We start from the raw sequence: 15,162 nt of genomic DNA, 5'->3' as shown, positions 1-15,162 counted from the left end.
TGCTTTGGCAATGGGGCCCCTCTGGAGGCCCAGGGTATGAACAGCTGCAAAAGGGGTGTGTGATGTGGGGCTCAGCACCTTTGGAGGTGGGAGTGGGCTGTGGGGCAGAGAAGGAAGAAGTCTCAGGGCTCCTGATCGATCAGAAGGAAACTGGGAAGAGGTGGTCAGGCAACGGGCAGTTGAGAAAACAAACAGGACGACCAGAAAAGAGCCCCAAAGCAGAACGTGTAGAAAAGAAGAGAGCAGAAAGAGAAGGAAGCCAAACAGGATGTGGTAACCAAACAGCACGGGAAGGGAGACAGAGCAGAAGGAGGAGTGAAAGAAACAGAAAAGAGAGGAGGGTGAGTTGGGAAGGGTATGAGAAACGCAGGGGAGCGGGGAGCCGGGAAGAGGGCCTCAGAACTTGGTAAAGAACCTCCGCTGAGAAGAGGGAATCGGCCGCCCCTCCAGGGCAGAGCCTCAGACCCTGACAAAAACCAGGCGGGCCGAGTACACCAGGTCGGCCACGTAAGCCAGCAGGTTGATGGCTGTCAAGATGGCCACAGCCAGTCGGCGGTCCCAGGAGCACACGTAGTAGGTGTGCCTGTTGCCGCAGCTCATATCCTTGGACCGCCGGGGCTGGCCGCCATACTTCTCGTCGAACTGGTAGAGCGGCCAGAGGACCAGAGCCGTGGCGTAGAAGAGGACGGAGAGCAGGGCCAGCGCGGACAGGAAGCTGGGGAAGGGGACGGGCAGCATGTTGGTGCAGTCGCCCAGGTTCAGCAGGATGGCCACGGCCGCCAGGATGAAGCAGATGGAGTACACGGCCACGCACCACTCTAGGGCCGGCTGGTGCTGGTACAGGTAGGGCTCGCTGATGAAGGCGAAGATGATGCAGGCCACGAAGGTCTCCAGCACCTTGAGCAGTCCTGGCACGGTGGCCATGTAGCCAGTGATCTCGCCGGGCCGTGCCCGGGTCCAGGCCACTTCGGTGGCATAAGCCAGGCAAGCGATGCAGGAGAAGGCGGTGGCGGCGATGGCGTGGTCCCGGGAGCGGCCGTGAGACAAGAACTGGACGTAGGTGGTAGGGTAGATGATGGAGGCCGAGAGGCAGAAGAGGGCAGCGTAGCAGGCGTAGGTGATGGGAAAGTTGCGCCAGGACAGGGGGAAGCGGGCCTGGAGCCCGCCTAACTCGACGATGAGGATGACGAGGGTCACAGCGAAGCAGAAGCACCAGGTAAACATGGACCAGTTACCCATGTTGCCCGTCCAAGCGCCCACACTGGCCACCAGCGAGAAGGCCACGCAGGTGGAGATCAGCTGCAGCAGGCGGAGGAGACCCAGGGGCTGGGTCAGTGCCCGAGCGGACCCCACGGTGGTCGGGAAGCCCAGGCCCGAGGACGACGACGTGGTCGTGATGGTGGTGCGGGTCACCGTCACCGGCATGGCTGGGGGGAGGGGAAAGAAGGTGTCCTAAGAAGGTTCCAAACTGGAGGATCCAGGCCCCCAGCACTTGCCTCCCTAGAGTGAGGGGGCGTGTGGACAACATAATCTGGACTCTAGCTGAGGCGTACCCAGGATGCGAGTTTTCAAACTGGGCCAGTCCCAGCCCTCCAGGGATGAGGTGGTCACCCGGTGCTAGCCTCCTCCTCCCTCCAGCCTCACGGCAGAGCTCAGGAGTGTAGTCCCCTATCTCTTTTCTTCCCAGAGCCCCCGTTTCCTCTCCCCAAAAGCCAACTCCTGTAAAACCATGTATCTTTCTTCCCACTCCAGACAGACAAAGCTGCCTTCCTTCCCTCAGGGACTCAGCAACCCAGCCACTCAAGATTCTGCTCTAGGGACTTCCCTGGCAGTCTAGTGGTTAAGACTCTGAGTTTCCAATGCAGGGGGCCCAGGTGTGATCCCTGCTCAGGGAACTAGAGCCCGCATGATGCAACTAAAACCCAGAGCAGCCAAATAAATAAATAAATATTAAAAAAAAAAAAAAAAAAAAGAAGTAGCAGCAGCAGCAGAAGAGGCCCTGCCTTCTGTGGCCTCTTAGAAACTCCATCTCTGCACTTCCTCCCTTTGGGTACCCAGGACGCTGCAGCCCAGCCTCTCTTTCACCTAACCGTCCTAAACATTTCCAGCCTCCAGACATTCAGGAGTCCAGCCTCTACATGGAAACCTTCTCAGGGACCCACATCTGATCAGAGCTTCCATCCTTCCAGCCTGTCTCCTCTCACTGAGCAGGAGGCTGGCCCCAGCTCCTGGAAGACAAGAGCCCCCTCTGCCTGCTGGAACTGGGTCTTACCAATCTTGGCAACACTCCTGCTATGGCCAAATGGATTTAGGTCGGTCTGGAGTACTTCAACCCAAAGGAAGCCTCTCCCCCTCCCCCAACATGAGGTCCAGCCCCCTAGTTCCCCAACTTCTGGGAAACTCAGCTCCCCAGATTCTCTCAGCTGGCCCAGTGCCACTGAAATCTCTAGTCCTCCCTCATTCAGAAATACAGCTTCAGACCCCAGGGCTCTGGGCCCTCAGCTGTGAGCACACCAGACTCAGGGAAATCAACTTCTTTCTTCTATCCCTTTAGAACCTTTGACTTTTATGTCCTTGTCCTAAAGACCCTCAGGAATGAAGGCCTGGCCTCAATTCCTGACCAGGTGTCCAGGTCCTCCCTCAGGCCCTAAAATAGCTAATCTCTTGGTTGCCACCTCTAAAAAGCTCAGAAGGCCTCTCTCAGCCCCAAGGCAATGCAACATCCTCCTTCCAGTGTCAGGAGAGCAGTGTCACAGCCTTTAGCCCAGCTGTCCCTGTACAGTAGCTTCCTGGGGACACAGGAGGCCACAGCTGCTGAACATACTTCTTCCTCATATACACAGGTGTCTGGGCCCCTCCCTTTGGAACCCAGGGTCCCAGGTCTCAGGATCCAGGAGTCCAAGTCCCCAGCCCCTCCTCCTTCAGACCCAGGAGCACTGCACTCCCCAACTCTTATCTCAGACCCCATAGTTCAGGGCCCTCAGCCCGCTCCTTCCTCTGACAGAGCAGCTCAGGCCTCAGGTCCCTCTCCCCCAGACCCAGGAGTCCAGACCTCAGAACCTCTCCCCCCTCAGACCCAAGAGTCAGAGCCCCCAGCCCACTCACCAGCGGTCTTTGCTGAGGACCCCACCAGAGAAAGATCCGGCTCTGGAGGCGGATTAAGTCAGACACCTGGAAACAGCTAGTCAGAGCACAAGAGGGAGAAACAACGTCAGCGTCCGCTCAGACCCGGCTCCACCCTCCCGGGACCCAGGCAACCAGCCGGCCTACTGCCCGGGGCTCGCCCAGAACGCGCGGTGAGGCTCCGCTGACCCTGGGCGCGCCTCCTAGCCAGGGCGGGGATTTGGCCCGGAGCCCCTAAGAGGTCGGGGATGGTGACCCCGGGGAAGCCCCGCCCCTTCTTTCCTCCTCTTTCCGCAAACTGCGAGGACGGGAGTGGAGGGAACCTAGCCAAAGTGCACGCCCTGCGGGCCGGCGTGGGCGTGTATGATCGTAACCCTGCCCCCGCCAGGAAAGCCGCGGGGCCGGCGGCCGGAGGGCCCTGGGCGGTGGCTGAGGGGGCGGGCGGCCCGGGCGGCGCCGCGTCTCCGTCCTTATAAGGGATTCAAGTCAGCCCAGCCATTTGGAATGTGGCGGGGACCGGGAGGCGGTGCTGGGACCCCCGCCCTGCTCGCGGATTCCGGCGGGGGAAGGCGGGGCCGAGCCCGGACGCCAGGTCCCAGGAAGAGAAGCCTGCACGTTCGAATTTCTGGGTCCTTCAAAATGTGAGTTCTGGGTCCCCATAAGGTGGGCCGGGAGCCCGAACCCCCCCAAGAGGGTCTCTAAGAGAGGAGTGGCTGTGTACCCGGACCCCTGGGTTCGCCTTGCGGACGCCTCCCGCCCCGCGGCGGGAAACTGTGCACAGTGTTGGGACCCAGTCCAGAGAGAGTGGCCACACCTCCCAGCACCTCCCGTAAGGTTGGTCTCCCGGCCACAGCTGGACCTCCCGGGCCACCTCCCGCTTCCCCCGACCCGTTAGGAGGAAGTTGGGACAGGCCCAGGAGGCAGAGGGCGGGCCACAGTCAGTTAAGTCTCCCCTGCAAGGTAAGTTAGCGCACGGACCACCCGGAGGGGAGGGGTCCGTCTCCACTCTCGGAGCCCCCAGCCGTCGCCTGAGGTCAGAGCTCAGGAAAGAACTGCCAGAGACCCGAGGAGGGAGAGGAAAACACCCTTTGGCTTCCTGGAGAAGCTGAGGACTTCGCTAGCCACGCCCAGTGCTCTCCCCACCTCCACGCCAAACACCACACCCCATCACTCCGCAGACTCAGAAGCGCGCCCTGAGCCCCCAGCCTGTGCTCTCAGCACCAAGGGGCCCAGCTCCATCTTCACTTTGGGACCACGGGCGCTGAAACCCCGTCTGTGGCCTTTTGAGTCTAAAGTTCGGATTCTGCCCCCTGGATGGGGAGGAGGTCAGTAATTCTGAACCCCAGCCACTCCCTTTCTCAAACCCAGGACTCCCAATTCTAAGCTTCTCCAGGCCCCCAGCCCCTGCCCCCTCAGACCCAGGATCCAGACCCCCGGCCCCTCCCCCCTCAGACCCAGGGGTCCAGGCCCAACCCCCCTCCTTTTTCAGAGGAATGACCCGTATGAGTTCAGGTCCCCAGCCCTCTCCAGAACCCGAGTCCTGACCCAGCCCATCTTTCTAGGGACTGAAGACATTTGGAATCCCTCTGCACCCAAGAATCCTGGACGCTGCTCCCACTCTCGGGGGTTCCCGCAGCCTCACCTTACGGGCCTGTGGCGGCTGCGGCTGGAGCAGCAGCGACAGCTGCAGACTAGAAGGGTCTGCGGTCTGGGTGCGGTTGGAGGGCCGAGGAGTGAGCGCGGGCAGGGCTGGGGGCGGGGCCGGAGCTCTGGGCTGGAGCCGAGTAAGGGACACCCCCTGCCAGGGCTATCCCAGTCCCGCCCCGAGGGCGGGGCCAAGATAAGACCACATCCCCAGAGATAAATACACAGCAGCTCTCCCGCCCCGAGCGGTAGGGGTGGAGGGCTGAGGTCACTGTTTCCGTGGTGACAAAACAGGAAGACACAACAGCTGGCGGAGTGGATGCTCCTGGGGGTGCCCTCCTCGACACAGCACTGGAGAAGTCTCCAGAGCAGGCCCGGGGAAGGCCGTTGCCATGGCAACCCTGTCTGTTTAGACTTTGTTTAGGACAGAGCCCCCCAGCTCAGGTCCCCACCCCAGTCTCACCTCAATCCGTTCTCTCTCTCCCTTCCTGGCCCCTCCCTCCTCCTCTGGTCCGGCCCTGCTCTTCCAGGATGGACGAAATTTGGGACATCTAGGTCGCGGTGGGTTGGGGGACTGGGCCTTTCAATTTAATGGGGTCTGTTTGCTAGGGTCTGTGTCTCCTGGGTCCCTGAAATAGGAAAGAGTTGAGGGTGTGCCGATCCCTAGGCTTTAGGGGGTTTCTGGGCTGAGGTCCCCGACTCCTGGGTCCCCAAAAGAACAGTGGTTGGATTCCGGTAAGTAAGGAATTTGAGGGAAGAGCAAAATGGGTCTCCTAATCCTCATTTACACTGGGATTCGCGGTGTAAGGGACTGATGGGCCAGACCCCTAGGTCCCATATGTCCCTGTCGATGGGGGCAGGGGAGGTGGGGGTGTTGGTAGCAGGACTTCTGAGATCGAGGTCATAGGAGTTGGGGGCTTGGACTCCCAGGCCGCGGGCCCAGAATCTTGGCTCAAAAGAGCAATTGCGGCTCAGGCTCCTGGGTTTTCGGAGCAGATGTGGTTGCTAGCCAAGCCTCTTGGGTCTGTAAGGGAGAGATATTTTTGGCTTGCAATCCTGGCTCCTGGAAAGAGGGAGGGGCTCAGAAGCTTAATGAGGACGAGACTGGGGGCTGGGGGTGCCAGATTCCTGGTTCCTGCAAGAGGGGAGGGCCCAAGGGGCTGGTCTGCCCGGGCCCCAGGGCACGGGGGTCCTTTTTTAGGGGCGGCTCTGGGGCCCTGAGACGGATTGACAGAGCCAAGAAGCAAGCGGGAGCTGAAGGTCGGGATGCACTGCCGGGGGCTGGGGTGGGGCGGGGACCGGGACGCCCGGGTCCCTCCCTGCTGTCCGGGCTCACTCACCGCGCTCTGCAGTCGTCCCCGGCGCGGCCTTGCTCTAGGCTGCCGCTGGGCGGGGCCTCGTGGCGGCTGTGGAGGCTCGGCGACCGGCAGCTGCCCGCGTTGCTACTGCTGGGTGTCTTCCAGGCCGACTACTGAGAAGGCTTTGAGGCCGAGTCCCAGGATGGAAGACTCTCGCGTCGCGAAGGGAGGGGTCCGAAGGGATGCGGGAGCTCGGTGTCCCCGGCTGCGTGCCCTACGGAGGTGGGAGGGGCTGGGGGGGCACCTGGACGCTGTGTGCTCTGCAGAAGTTGGGGGGGTATGGTTGGGGTGGGAGGGGTGTGGAGCCTGTAATGCCCACTTTTGTGCCCTGCAAAGGCGGTAGACACAGACCCTCTCTGTCATTATGTGCCCTGCCTAGGGGAGGGGGGGTCTCTATGAGCCCCGCATCAGGATGTGGAAGGAGTCAGGACACGGTATCCGTTGGAGGTTCTCCAGGGTCGACCCCAGGTTCTATTCACGCACCTCCTTGACCCCCCCGGGGTAGAAGCATCTCCTACCTGCTTCTTGCCCAAATCAATCACTCTCTTTGCTTGACCCTGAAGTGGCCCTCCTGAGATACCCCAAATAGTCCAGGGGCCATCACCACTCACAATTTACTGCAGTTGTGCTCTCCGGTGGAAGTGTTCCCCCTTTAAGGCATTGAAACTTCAAAGCAGCAGAGTTCAGGGTAGCAGGAACACGCAGCAAACATTTAAAGAGTGAGTCATCAGGTGTGACCCCGTAGGGTTCCCAGGTCTTGTGTAATCTGGCATCATGTATGTGCCCCTTGTTCAGAGTGCTTACCCGTCCTGCAGGACAGCAACCCAACCCCAAAGATGCTGCCTCCAACCTGGCACTGAAACCCCGTCTCAAACAGGACGTGCCTCTGTTCTCTGTGAGTAGCTGCTTTCAGGTGATCAAGTACACGGCCCCGCCCCCTAACTTCCAAATAAACTGGGTTCCTTGATCAGAAGCAATACTGTGTGTGTTAACATGACGGTGAATAGGATCATTGAACGTGTACACACATGCTGCCACCGGCAGCAGTGAGGAAGGCAAGGAAAGCAAATACAACCCAGAATTAATCACAACCCAGGCAGGAAAAAGTCATTGCCCGATCCATGATGGAAAGGGTCCAATGTGCTCCTCGGGTGACCAGGTATTTGGCTGGTCTCCCTAGGAAACCATAGCACATTGGGGGCCCAGCACTGCTTGCTGCTGCCAGCAAGGTGGGCCTCCATCAGTGACAAAGTTCCATAGCTTTGATGAAGCAAATCCATACATAGCCCACCATGGATGCTTTGTTCAAAAGCCCATTAAGCAGGTACTGGGGAGACTGGGGGAAGAAGCTGACGAGAGCCACAGAAGTCATCTGATCTACTTAAGTCTTAATAGCACTCTCTGTAATGGAGGGTTTGGGGGAAGAGTTTACCTGGGTACAGATTATGAACTGGTTTTTGCTCTAACTCTGGATACGAAATGAGCGTCCAATGATTCAGTTCAATTCTTTTTTTTTAAAATAAATTTATTTATTTATTTTTGGCTGCATTGGGTGTTTGTTGCTGAGCGGGGGCTACTCATTGCGGAGCACAGGCTCTAGGCGCGTGCGCTGGGTAGTTGTGGCACACGGGCTTAGTTGCTCCGCGGCACGTGGGATCTTCCCGGACCAGGGCTCAAACCTGTGTCCCCTGCATTGGCAGGTGGGTTCTTAACCACTACGCCACCAGGGAAGTCCTCAGTTCAATTCTGAACCTGGGTATACTAACCACTTGGAGTTATCATCAGACCCCACAGGTTAAGGGCTCAGTCCCACAAGGCCACCGCCACTTCAAACTCCAGCCACAAGTCCCAGGCCTCCCATACTTCTGAGGACAGTGGGAATATCCCCTCGAAATAAAGGAGTTATTACATGTTGAGCCCTTTGCCACTACCAAATGAGATAAAATCTCCGTTAGAGCAGATATTCCTTAGCCTGTTTTGTTCTCACATAGGAAAAATTCATAAATAGATTTGTTCATAAATGAATGAAATTTTCATTTTCAACTGGCTAGAAAACTGAGGTTCCCAGGACTCCCTCCTTGGGTTCCATAATTTGCTAGAATGGCTCGCAGAACTCAAGAAGGCCCTTTACTTAGTACTACTGACTTCTTATAAAGGATGCAACTCGGGAACAGCCAAACAGAAGAGATACACAGAGCAAGGTGTGGGGGAGGGATGCAAAGCTCCCATGCCCTCTCTGGGCTCACCACCTCCCAGCACCGTGATGCATTTACCAAGCTGGAAGCCCTCCGAATCCCATTGTTCAGGATGTTTATGGAATTTCCATTATGGAAGCCTCTCTGGAGGTCAGGGAGTGGAGCTGAAATTTCCAATCCTCTGATCATGTGGTTGGTTCTTTGTGCAACCAACCCCCATCCAGAGCTAACTAGGGGCCTATCAAGAGTCATCTCATTAGTATAAACTCAGGTAGGGTTGAAGGGGGCTTATTATGAATAACAAAAGACAACCCTCCCACCCCTATCACTCAGGAAATTACAAGGGTTTTAGGAACTTGGTGCAGGAGACTGAGGACAAAAACCAAATATACAGATCGCATATCATTGTAACACACAGACCCTTCCTTACTCTGGGTCCACTGGAAAATTTCATTCATTTATCAACAAATATATTTATGAGTGTCTCCTATGTGAGAACAAAACAGGCTAAGGAATATCTGCTGTAATGGAGATTTTATCTCATTTGGTAGTGGCAAAGGGTTCAACAGGTAATAACTCCTTTATTTTGAGGGGATATTCCCACTGTCCTCAGACTACTGGATTCTCAGGAATGTCCCTGAGTGATAGGCTTCCCAATTTTTATGGCGTTTATCTCCCATGTTCTGGCACATGTGTGTGTTTTATTAATCCATACAGTGTATCTATCTGCTCTTTCCTGCTTTCAGGGTCTTATCAGTATGATGTCATCCGTGCAATCGACCAGAACGGAATCTATGGGGTACTGAAAGCACAAGTTGCTTTTATAGGAGAATTTGGTGATTCTGGAACCGTATCATACAGCATATCTCTAGCCTGGGAAAAGATCATGGTTTCCTGAAATTCTATAGAGAGCATCCCACCAGATATGCCATGAACAGGTCATATTGTTTTCCCCAGCCCTCAGAGTGGCCTGGTTGCCTCCGGCTGTTGCCAGGCTCATCTGTTCATCTCCATGAGCTACAAAAAATATTATCATGTTTTTATTTGCCCCACGATGTGAAAATGTTGGGAAGCGCTGACTTAGAAGACCTGCCACGTGAACATTACCCTCCACACCATAGCAGTCACCTATCCACTCAGTTCTCCACACCTCTCAGACATCAACCATTTCTCCTTCCATCTTACTTTCACAGCAATGGCCACTTATGACCTTTTCTTAACTTGATAGGAACCCCCAGTCCATCAGCCCTCTCTTTTCTTTGCTTTCCTCTTTCTTCAGATATGATTCCACGGTCCATCATTTCAATGACCCTCTTTTCATGTTAGGATATCTAACACTCCTTTGCCCTTCTGTCTTTGTATCACTCCAGTCTTTGAAAAGAAAAAAAGAAAAAGCCCATCTATAGATGATCTAAATAGACATTTCTCCAAAGAAGACATACAGATGGCCAAAAAGCATGTGAAAAGTTCCTCAACATAGCTAATTATTAGAGAAATGCAAATCAAAAGTACGATGAGGTATCACCTCACACAGGTCAGTATGGCCATCATAAAAATGTCTACAAACAATAAATGCTGGAGCGGGTGTGGAGAAAAGGGAACCTTCCTACACTGTTGTTTGGAATGTAAATTTGTACAGCCACTATGGAGAACAGTGTGGAGGTTCCTTAAAAAACTAAATAGAACTACCATATGATCCAGCAATCCCACTCCTGGGCGTTCATCCGGAGAAAACCATAATTTGAAAAGATACATGCATTGGAATGTTCATTGCAGCATTATTCACAATAGCCAAGAAGTGGAAACAACCTAAATGTCCAATCGACAGATGAATGGGTAAAGAAGATGTGGTACATATATACAATGGACTGTTAGCCATAAAAAAGAATGAAATAATGCCATTTACAGCAACATGGATGGACCTAGAGATGAACTAATGAAGTAAGGCAGACAGAGACAAATATCACATGATATCACTTATATGTGGAGTCTAAAAATGGTAACAAATTAACTTATTTACAAAACAGAAACAGACTGACAGACTTCAAAAACAAACGTATGGGGCTTCCCTGGTGGCACAAGGGTTGAGAATCCGCCTGCCGATGCAGGGAACACGGGTTTGTGCCCCGGTCTGGGAAGATCCCACATGCCTCGGAGCGGCTGGGCTCGTGAGCCATGGCCGCTGAGCCTGCGCATCCGGAGCCTGTGCTCCGCAACGGGAGAGGCCACAACAGTGAGAGGCCCGAGTACCGCAAAAAAAAAAAAAGCAATTTCCTTCTTTTGTAGGCTGAGTAGTATTCCATTGTGTGTGTGTATATGTGTGTACCTTATATATATAAAATATATATTTTGGAAGGAAGATTCTTAACCACTGGACCACCAGGGAAGTCCCTCTTTTTTAGTTCTTAACCTTTTGACCTTGCAAGTAACTGATGCTGTTAGTGCCTCCTTCTAACTTGAAACTGTCCTCTAGGATTGTATGGCATGTCATCCTCCTGGCTTTCCTTTTGCTTCTTTGGGCTTCCTTTACAAGCTCATGTTCTTTTTTTTTTAATTTTTTTTATTTTTTTGCGGCACGCGGGCCTCTCACTGTTGTGGCCTCTCCCGTTGCGGAGCACAGGCTCCGGACGCGCAGGCTCAGCGGCCATGGCTCACGGGCCCAGCCGCTCCGCGGCATGTGGGATCTTCCCAGACCAGGGCACGAACCCGTGTCCCCTGCATCGGCAGGCGGACTCCCAACCACTGCGCCACCAGGGAAGCCCCCAAGCTCATGTTCCTTTAAATACTAGAGCTCCTCAAGGCTCTTTCCCAGACTTCTACACTTCTCACGACATACTCTCGCTAGGGGATTCCATACACCCCTGGCTTCAGGAAGCCCTGATGAGTAAATGACCCATGTACTAGAGAAGATGCTCATTCAGCTGCTATAACAAAGGGAAAATATCAACGGTCTAAACCAGCGCTGACCAATAGAAAAATAATGTGAGCCACATGAGCAATTTAAAATTTTCTAGTAGCCACATTAAAAAGAAGTAAAACAATTGAGTTAGTTTTAACAACGTACCTTATTTTAATCCAATATATCAAAATATTATCATTTCAGTGTGTGATACCAGCTGCATTTCAAATGCTCAATGGCCACACATGGCTCATGGCTACCATATTGGACAATGCAGGTCTAGAAAAGGTAATGGTCTATTTTTCTTTCTTGTAGCGATCAAAGAGTTGGCAATCCAAGGTTGATATGATACCTCCATGGTCTCAAGGAGTCATTCTCTGTTGTTGTGCTGTCACCTTTGACAAGGGCTTCCATTTGGACTCTAGCATATGACCCAGATCAAACCACTATATTGTCGTTGCAGCCACAGGAAGAGGACAGGGGAAGAGGCTGGCATACTTCTTTCCTTTTAAGTGTGTGATCTTGAAGCTACACATATTCCTTGTGTATCTTACTGTTCAGAACTTAGTTGCATGGCCACGTAGAGCTGTAAGGGAGACTGGGATATACAGTCTTTTTTTTTTTTTTTAACACTGCTATATTTAAAATGAATAACCAACAAGGACCTACTGTATAGCACAGGGAACTTTGCTAAATATTCTGTAACAACCTAAATGGGAAAGGATTTGAAAAAGAATAGATACATGTATATGTATAACTGAATCACTCTGTTGTACACCTGAAACTAACATAGCATTTTTAATCAGCTATACTCCAATATAAAATTAAAAATTAAAAAAAAGAAAAAAGGAAATACAGTCTTCAGTTGGGGAAATAGATACCCAGAAAAATCTTCTATTACAGAGGGAAGAAACTAGGGGAAACTACTGGTAACCTCTGTAACCTCTGCTATGACTCACAGGAATATACAGCAACTCAGATTACTCCTCTGAGCTACAGACATGCATATCCCGGTGCTTACTGAGTCTCCACTTGGATGTCACAAAGGTCCAAACTCCATACATCCAAAATTAACAGGGGATCTTTCCTCCAGTGCATTGTGTGTATCACCAGTAAATGTCACTACCTGCCATCCTGTTGCATAAGCCAGAATTCTAAGACTTGTCATTGACATTGTCATTTCTCATACCCTCCCACATCCAATCTATCACCAAGTCCCATCACCTCCTATATTCTCTCTCTCTCTTTTTTTCTTTTTTGGGCCATGCTACATGGCATGCGGGATCTTAGTTCCCCAACCAGGGATCGAACCCCCACCCCCTGCATTGCAAGCGCAGAGGCTTAACCACTGGACCACCGGGGAAGTCCCCTATATTTTCTTTCAAATTCATCAACTTCTATACATCTCTTTTTAGTCACATGTTGCTGGGTAATACATTTCCCCAAAGGAATGAAATTCTGATACATGCTGCAGCATGGATGAACCTTGAAGACATTATGCTTAGTAAAATAAGCCAGACACAAAAGGATAAATACTGTAGGATTCCACTTACATGAGCTACCTAGAGTAGTCAAATTCATAGAGACAGAAAGTAGAATAGTATTTACACAGGGCTGGGGGCAGGGGGAATGGGAGTTAGTATTTAAGAGACCCAGAGTTTTAGTCTGTGACGATGAAAAAGTTCTGGACGTGTATAGTGGGGATGGTTGCACCACCATGCGAATGTACTTAATGCCACTGAATTGTATGCTCAAAAATGGTTAAAATGGTAAATTTTATGTTATGTGTATTTTAACACAAAAGTTAAAAGAAAGAGGAGCCTGGCCAATCTCAAAGAAGAATAAGGAAGCTGAAAGACTTATGCTACTTGGTTTCAAGACTTACTCATGGGGACTTCCTTGGTGGCGCAGTGGTTGAGAATTTGTCTGCCATGCAGGGGACACGGGTTCGAGCCCTGGTCTGGGAAGATCCCACATGCCGCAGAACAGCTAAACCCCTGCGCCACAACTACTGAGCCGCGCTCTAGAGCCCGCAAGCCACAACTACTGAGCGCCCATGCCACAACTACTGAGCCCCCATGCCACAACTACTGAAGCCCCCGTACCTAGAGCCCATGCTCCGCAGCAAGAGAAACCACTGCAATAAGCCCACGCACCACAAGGAAGAATAGGACCCGCTCGCTGCAACTAGAGAAAGCCCACGAGCAGCAATGAAGACCCAATGCAGCCCCCCCCCAAAAGACTTATTTATGAAGCCAAGTAATTGAATGACTTGGTATTGGCACAACGCTAGACAGATAGAGCCTTGGAACAGACTGGAAAGATCAGAATGGAAGGAGAGAGGAAAACAGAAGATTGTTAATAGCCTGAACCTCTTTTTAAATTTTTTTTTAGAATGTTTGAGAATGGTAAATGGAATTATCCAAATATCACTGGGATGGACTTTTGCCAGGTCCACACTTGCTGGACTGAACAAAAGGAATCCTCAGAGTGATTCAGTTCCTTATGTTCTCTGTGCCTCAAAAAACCCATCCTCAGAAGCACATCTCTAGAATCTTCCGTATCCAAGCAACCCTCTTCCTCTGATTGGGCGTCTCTGGTTCTTAGACCACCAAGCACCAAAAGGATGAATGGATTTCTGTGTCCCTTAGGGCAGCGCTGTCCACATTTCTAGTAGCCACATTTAAAAATATAAAGAGACAGGCGAAGTAAACTTTAATCACATATTATATTTAACCCAAATTATTGATATGTGTTACATGATTTTTTTGGAAAAAATTTCTCGATGAGACCTACTTGTTGGCCATGATGACGGTGGTAGCCTGTACTCTCTTTAAAATTCAGTGGGTATTTTGTGCTTTTTTTTTGGCCGCGCCGAGCAGCATGTGAGATATTAGTTTCCTGTGACCCTGCAGTGGAAGCTCGGAATCTCAACCACCGGACCACCAGGGAAGTCCTGGTATTTTGTACTTAGAGTACATCCCAATTCGGATGCTAAGGTTTCAAGGGAAATGCGGCATCTGTTGGTAAAATTCATAAAATGGACAGTTGAAAAGGTTAATTCACATGGCCAAGTTGTCCAAACATACTTAAAAGGTACTAACTAAACCGAGTATCCGCTTTTAGACAAATTAGTTAAACTTAAATAAAATTTAAAATTCAGTTCCAGGATGTCCCTGGTGGCTCAGTGGTAAGAATCCACCTGCCAATTCAGGGGACATGGGTTCGAGCCCTTGTCCGGGAAGATCCCACATCCTGCGAGCAGCCAAGCCTGTGCGCCACAACTACTGAGCCTGCGCTCTAGAACCCACGAGCCACAACTATTGAGCCCACGTGCCGCAACTACTGAAACCCACGCACCTAGAGCCCGTGCTCTGCAACAAGGGAAGCCACCGCACTGAGAAGCCTGCGCACCACAACAAACAGTAGCCCCCACTCGCTGCAACTAGAGAAAGCCTGCGCACAGCAACGGAGACCCAACGCAGCCAAAAATAAATAAATAAAAATAAATAAATTTATTTTAAAAATAAATAAATAAAATTCAGTTCCTTAGTCCCACTGGCCACATTTCAAGCACTCAAGGAGGCCATCATATTGGATTAAAATGTGTTAATTCCTTTTGCTCAGAATGGAACTCTCAGTTTTTCAGAGTGTGCCAGCCTGTACTAGCATACAGATTCCAGCAGTATTTTAAAAAATAATACTTTGTGACTAAGTGGGGTTTATTTTAGGAATGGGAGGATGGCTAATATTTGGACACCTTTAATGAGATTTATGCTATGAACAGAGCCAAGTAGAAAAAAAAATCATGTGACTATCCCATATGTGCTAGAAGAGTATTTGACAAAATTTAATTTAAAAAAAATTTTTGGGACTTCCCTGGTGGCGCAGTGGTTGAGAGTCCGCCTGCCGATGCAGGTGACACGGGTTCGTGCCCCGGTCC

General features: G+C 51.6%; 1 protein-coding gene across 1 annotated transcript; it reads right to left on the bottom strand.

The window, feature by feature from the left end:
• Nucleotides 1-459: 459 nt before the first annotated feature.
• MYADM (myeloid associated differentiation marker) lies at nt 460-1,425 on the bottom strand (the record flags this gene model as incomplete). Its single annotated transcript, XM_079723552.1, has 1 exon — nt 460-1,425. The coding sequence occupies one exon, from the start codon at nt 1,423-1,425 to the stop codon at nt 460-462; it is 966 nt and encodes a 321-aa protein (XP_079579678.1).
• Nucleotides 1,426-15,162: the final 13,737 nt, after the last annotated feature.

The sequence above is a fragment of the Hyperoodon ampullatus genome, assembly GCF_949752795.1.
Source record: "Hyperoodon ampullatus genome assembly, chromosome: 18".
NCBI classification, from domain to species: domain Eukaryota; kingdom Metazoa; phylum Chordata; class Mammalia; order Artiodactyla; family Ziphiidae; genus Hyperoodon; species Hyperoodon ampullatus.
This window is presented reverse-complemented; position numbering and strand designations above follow the sequence as displayed.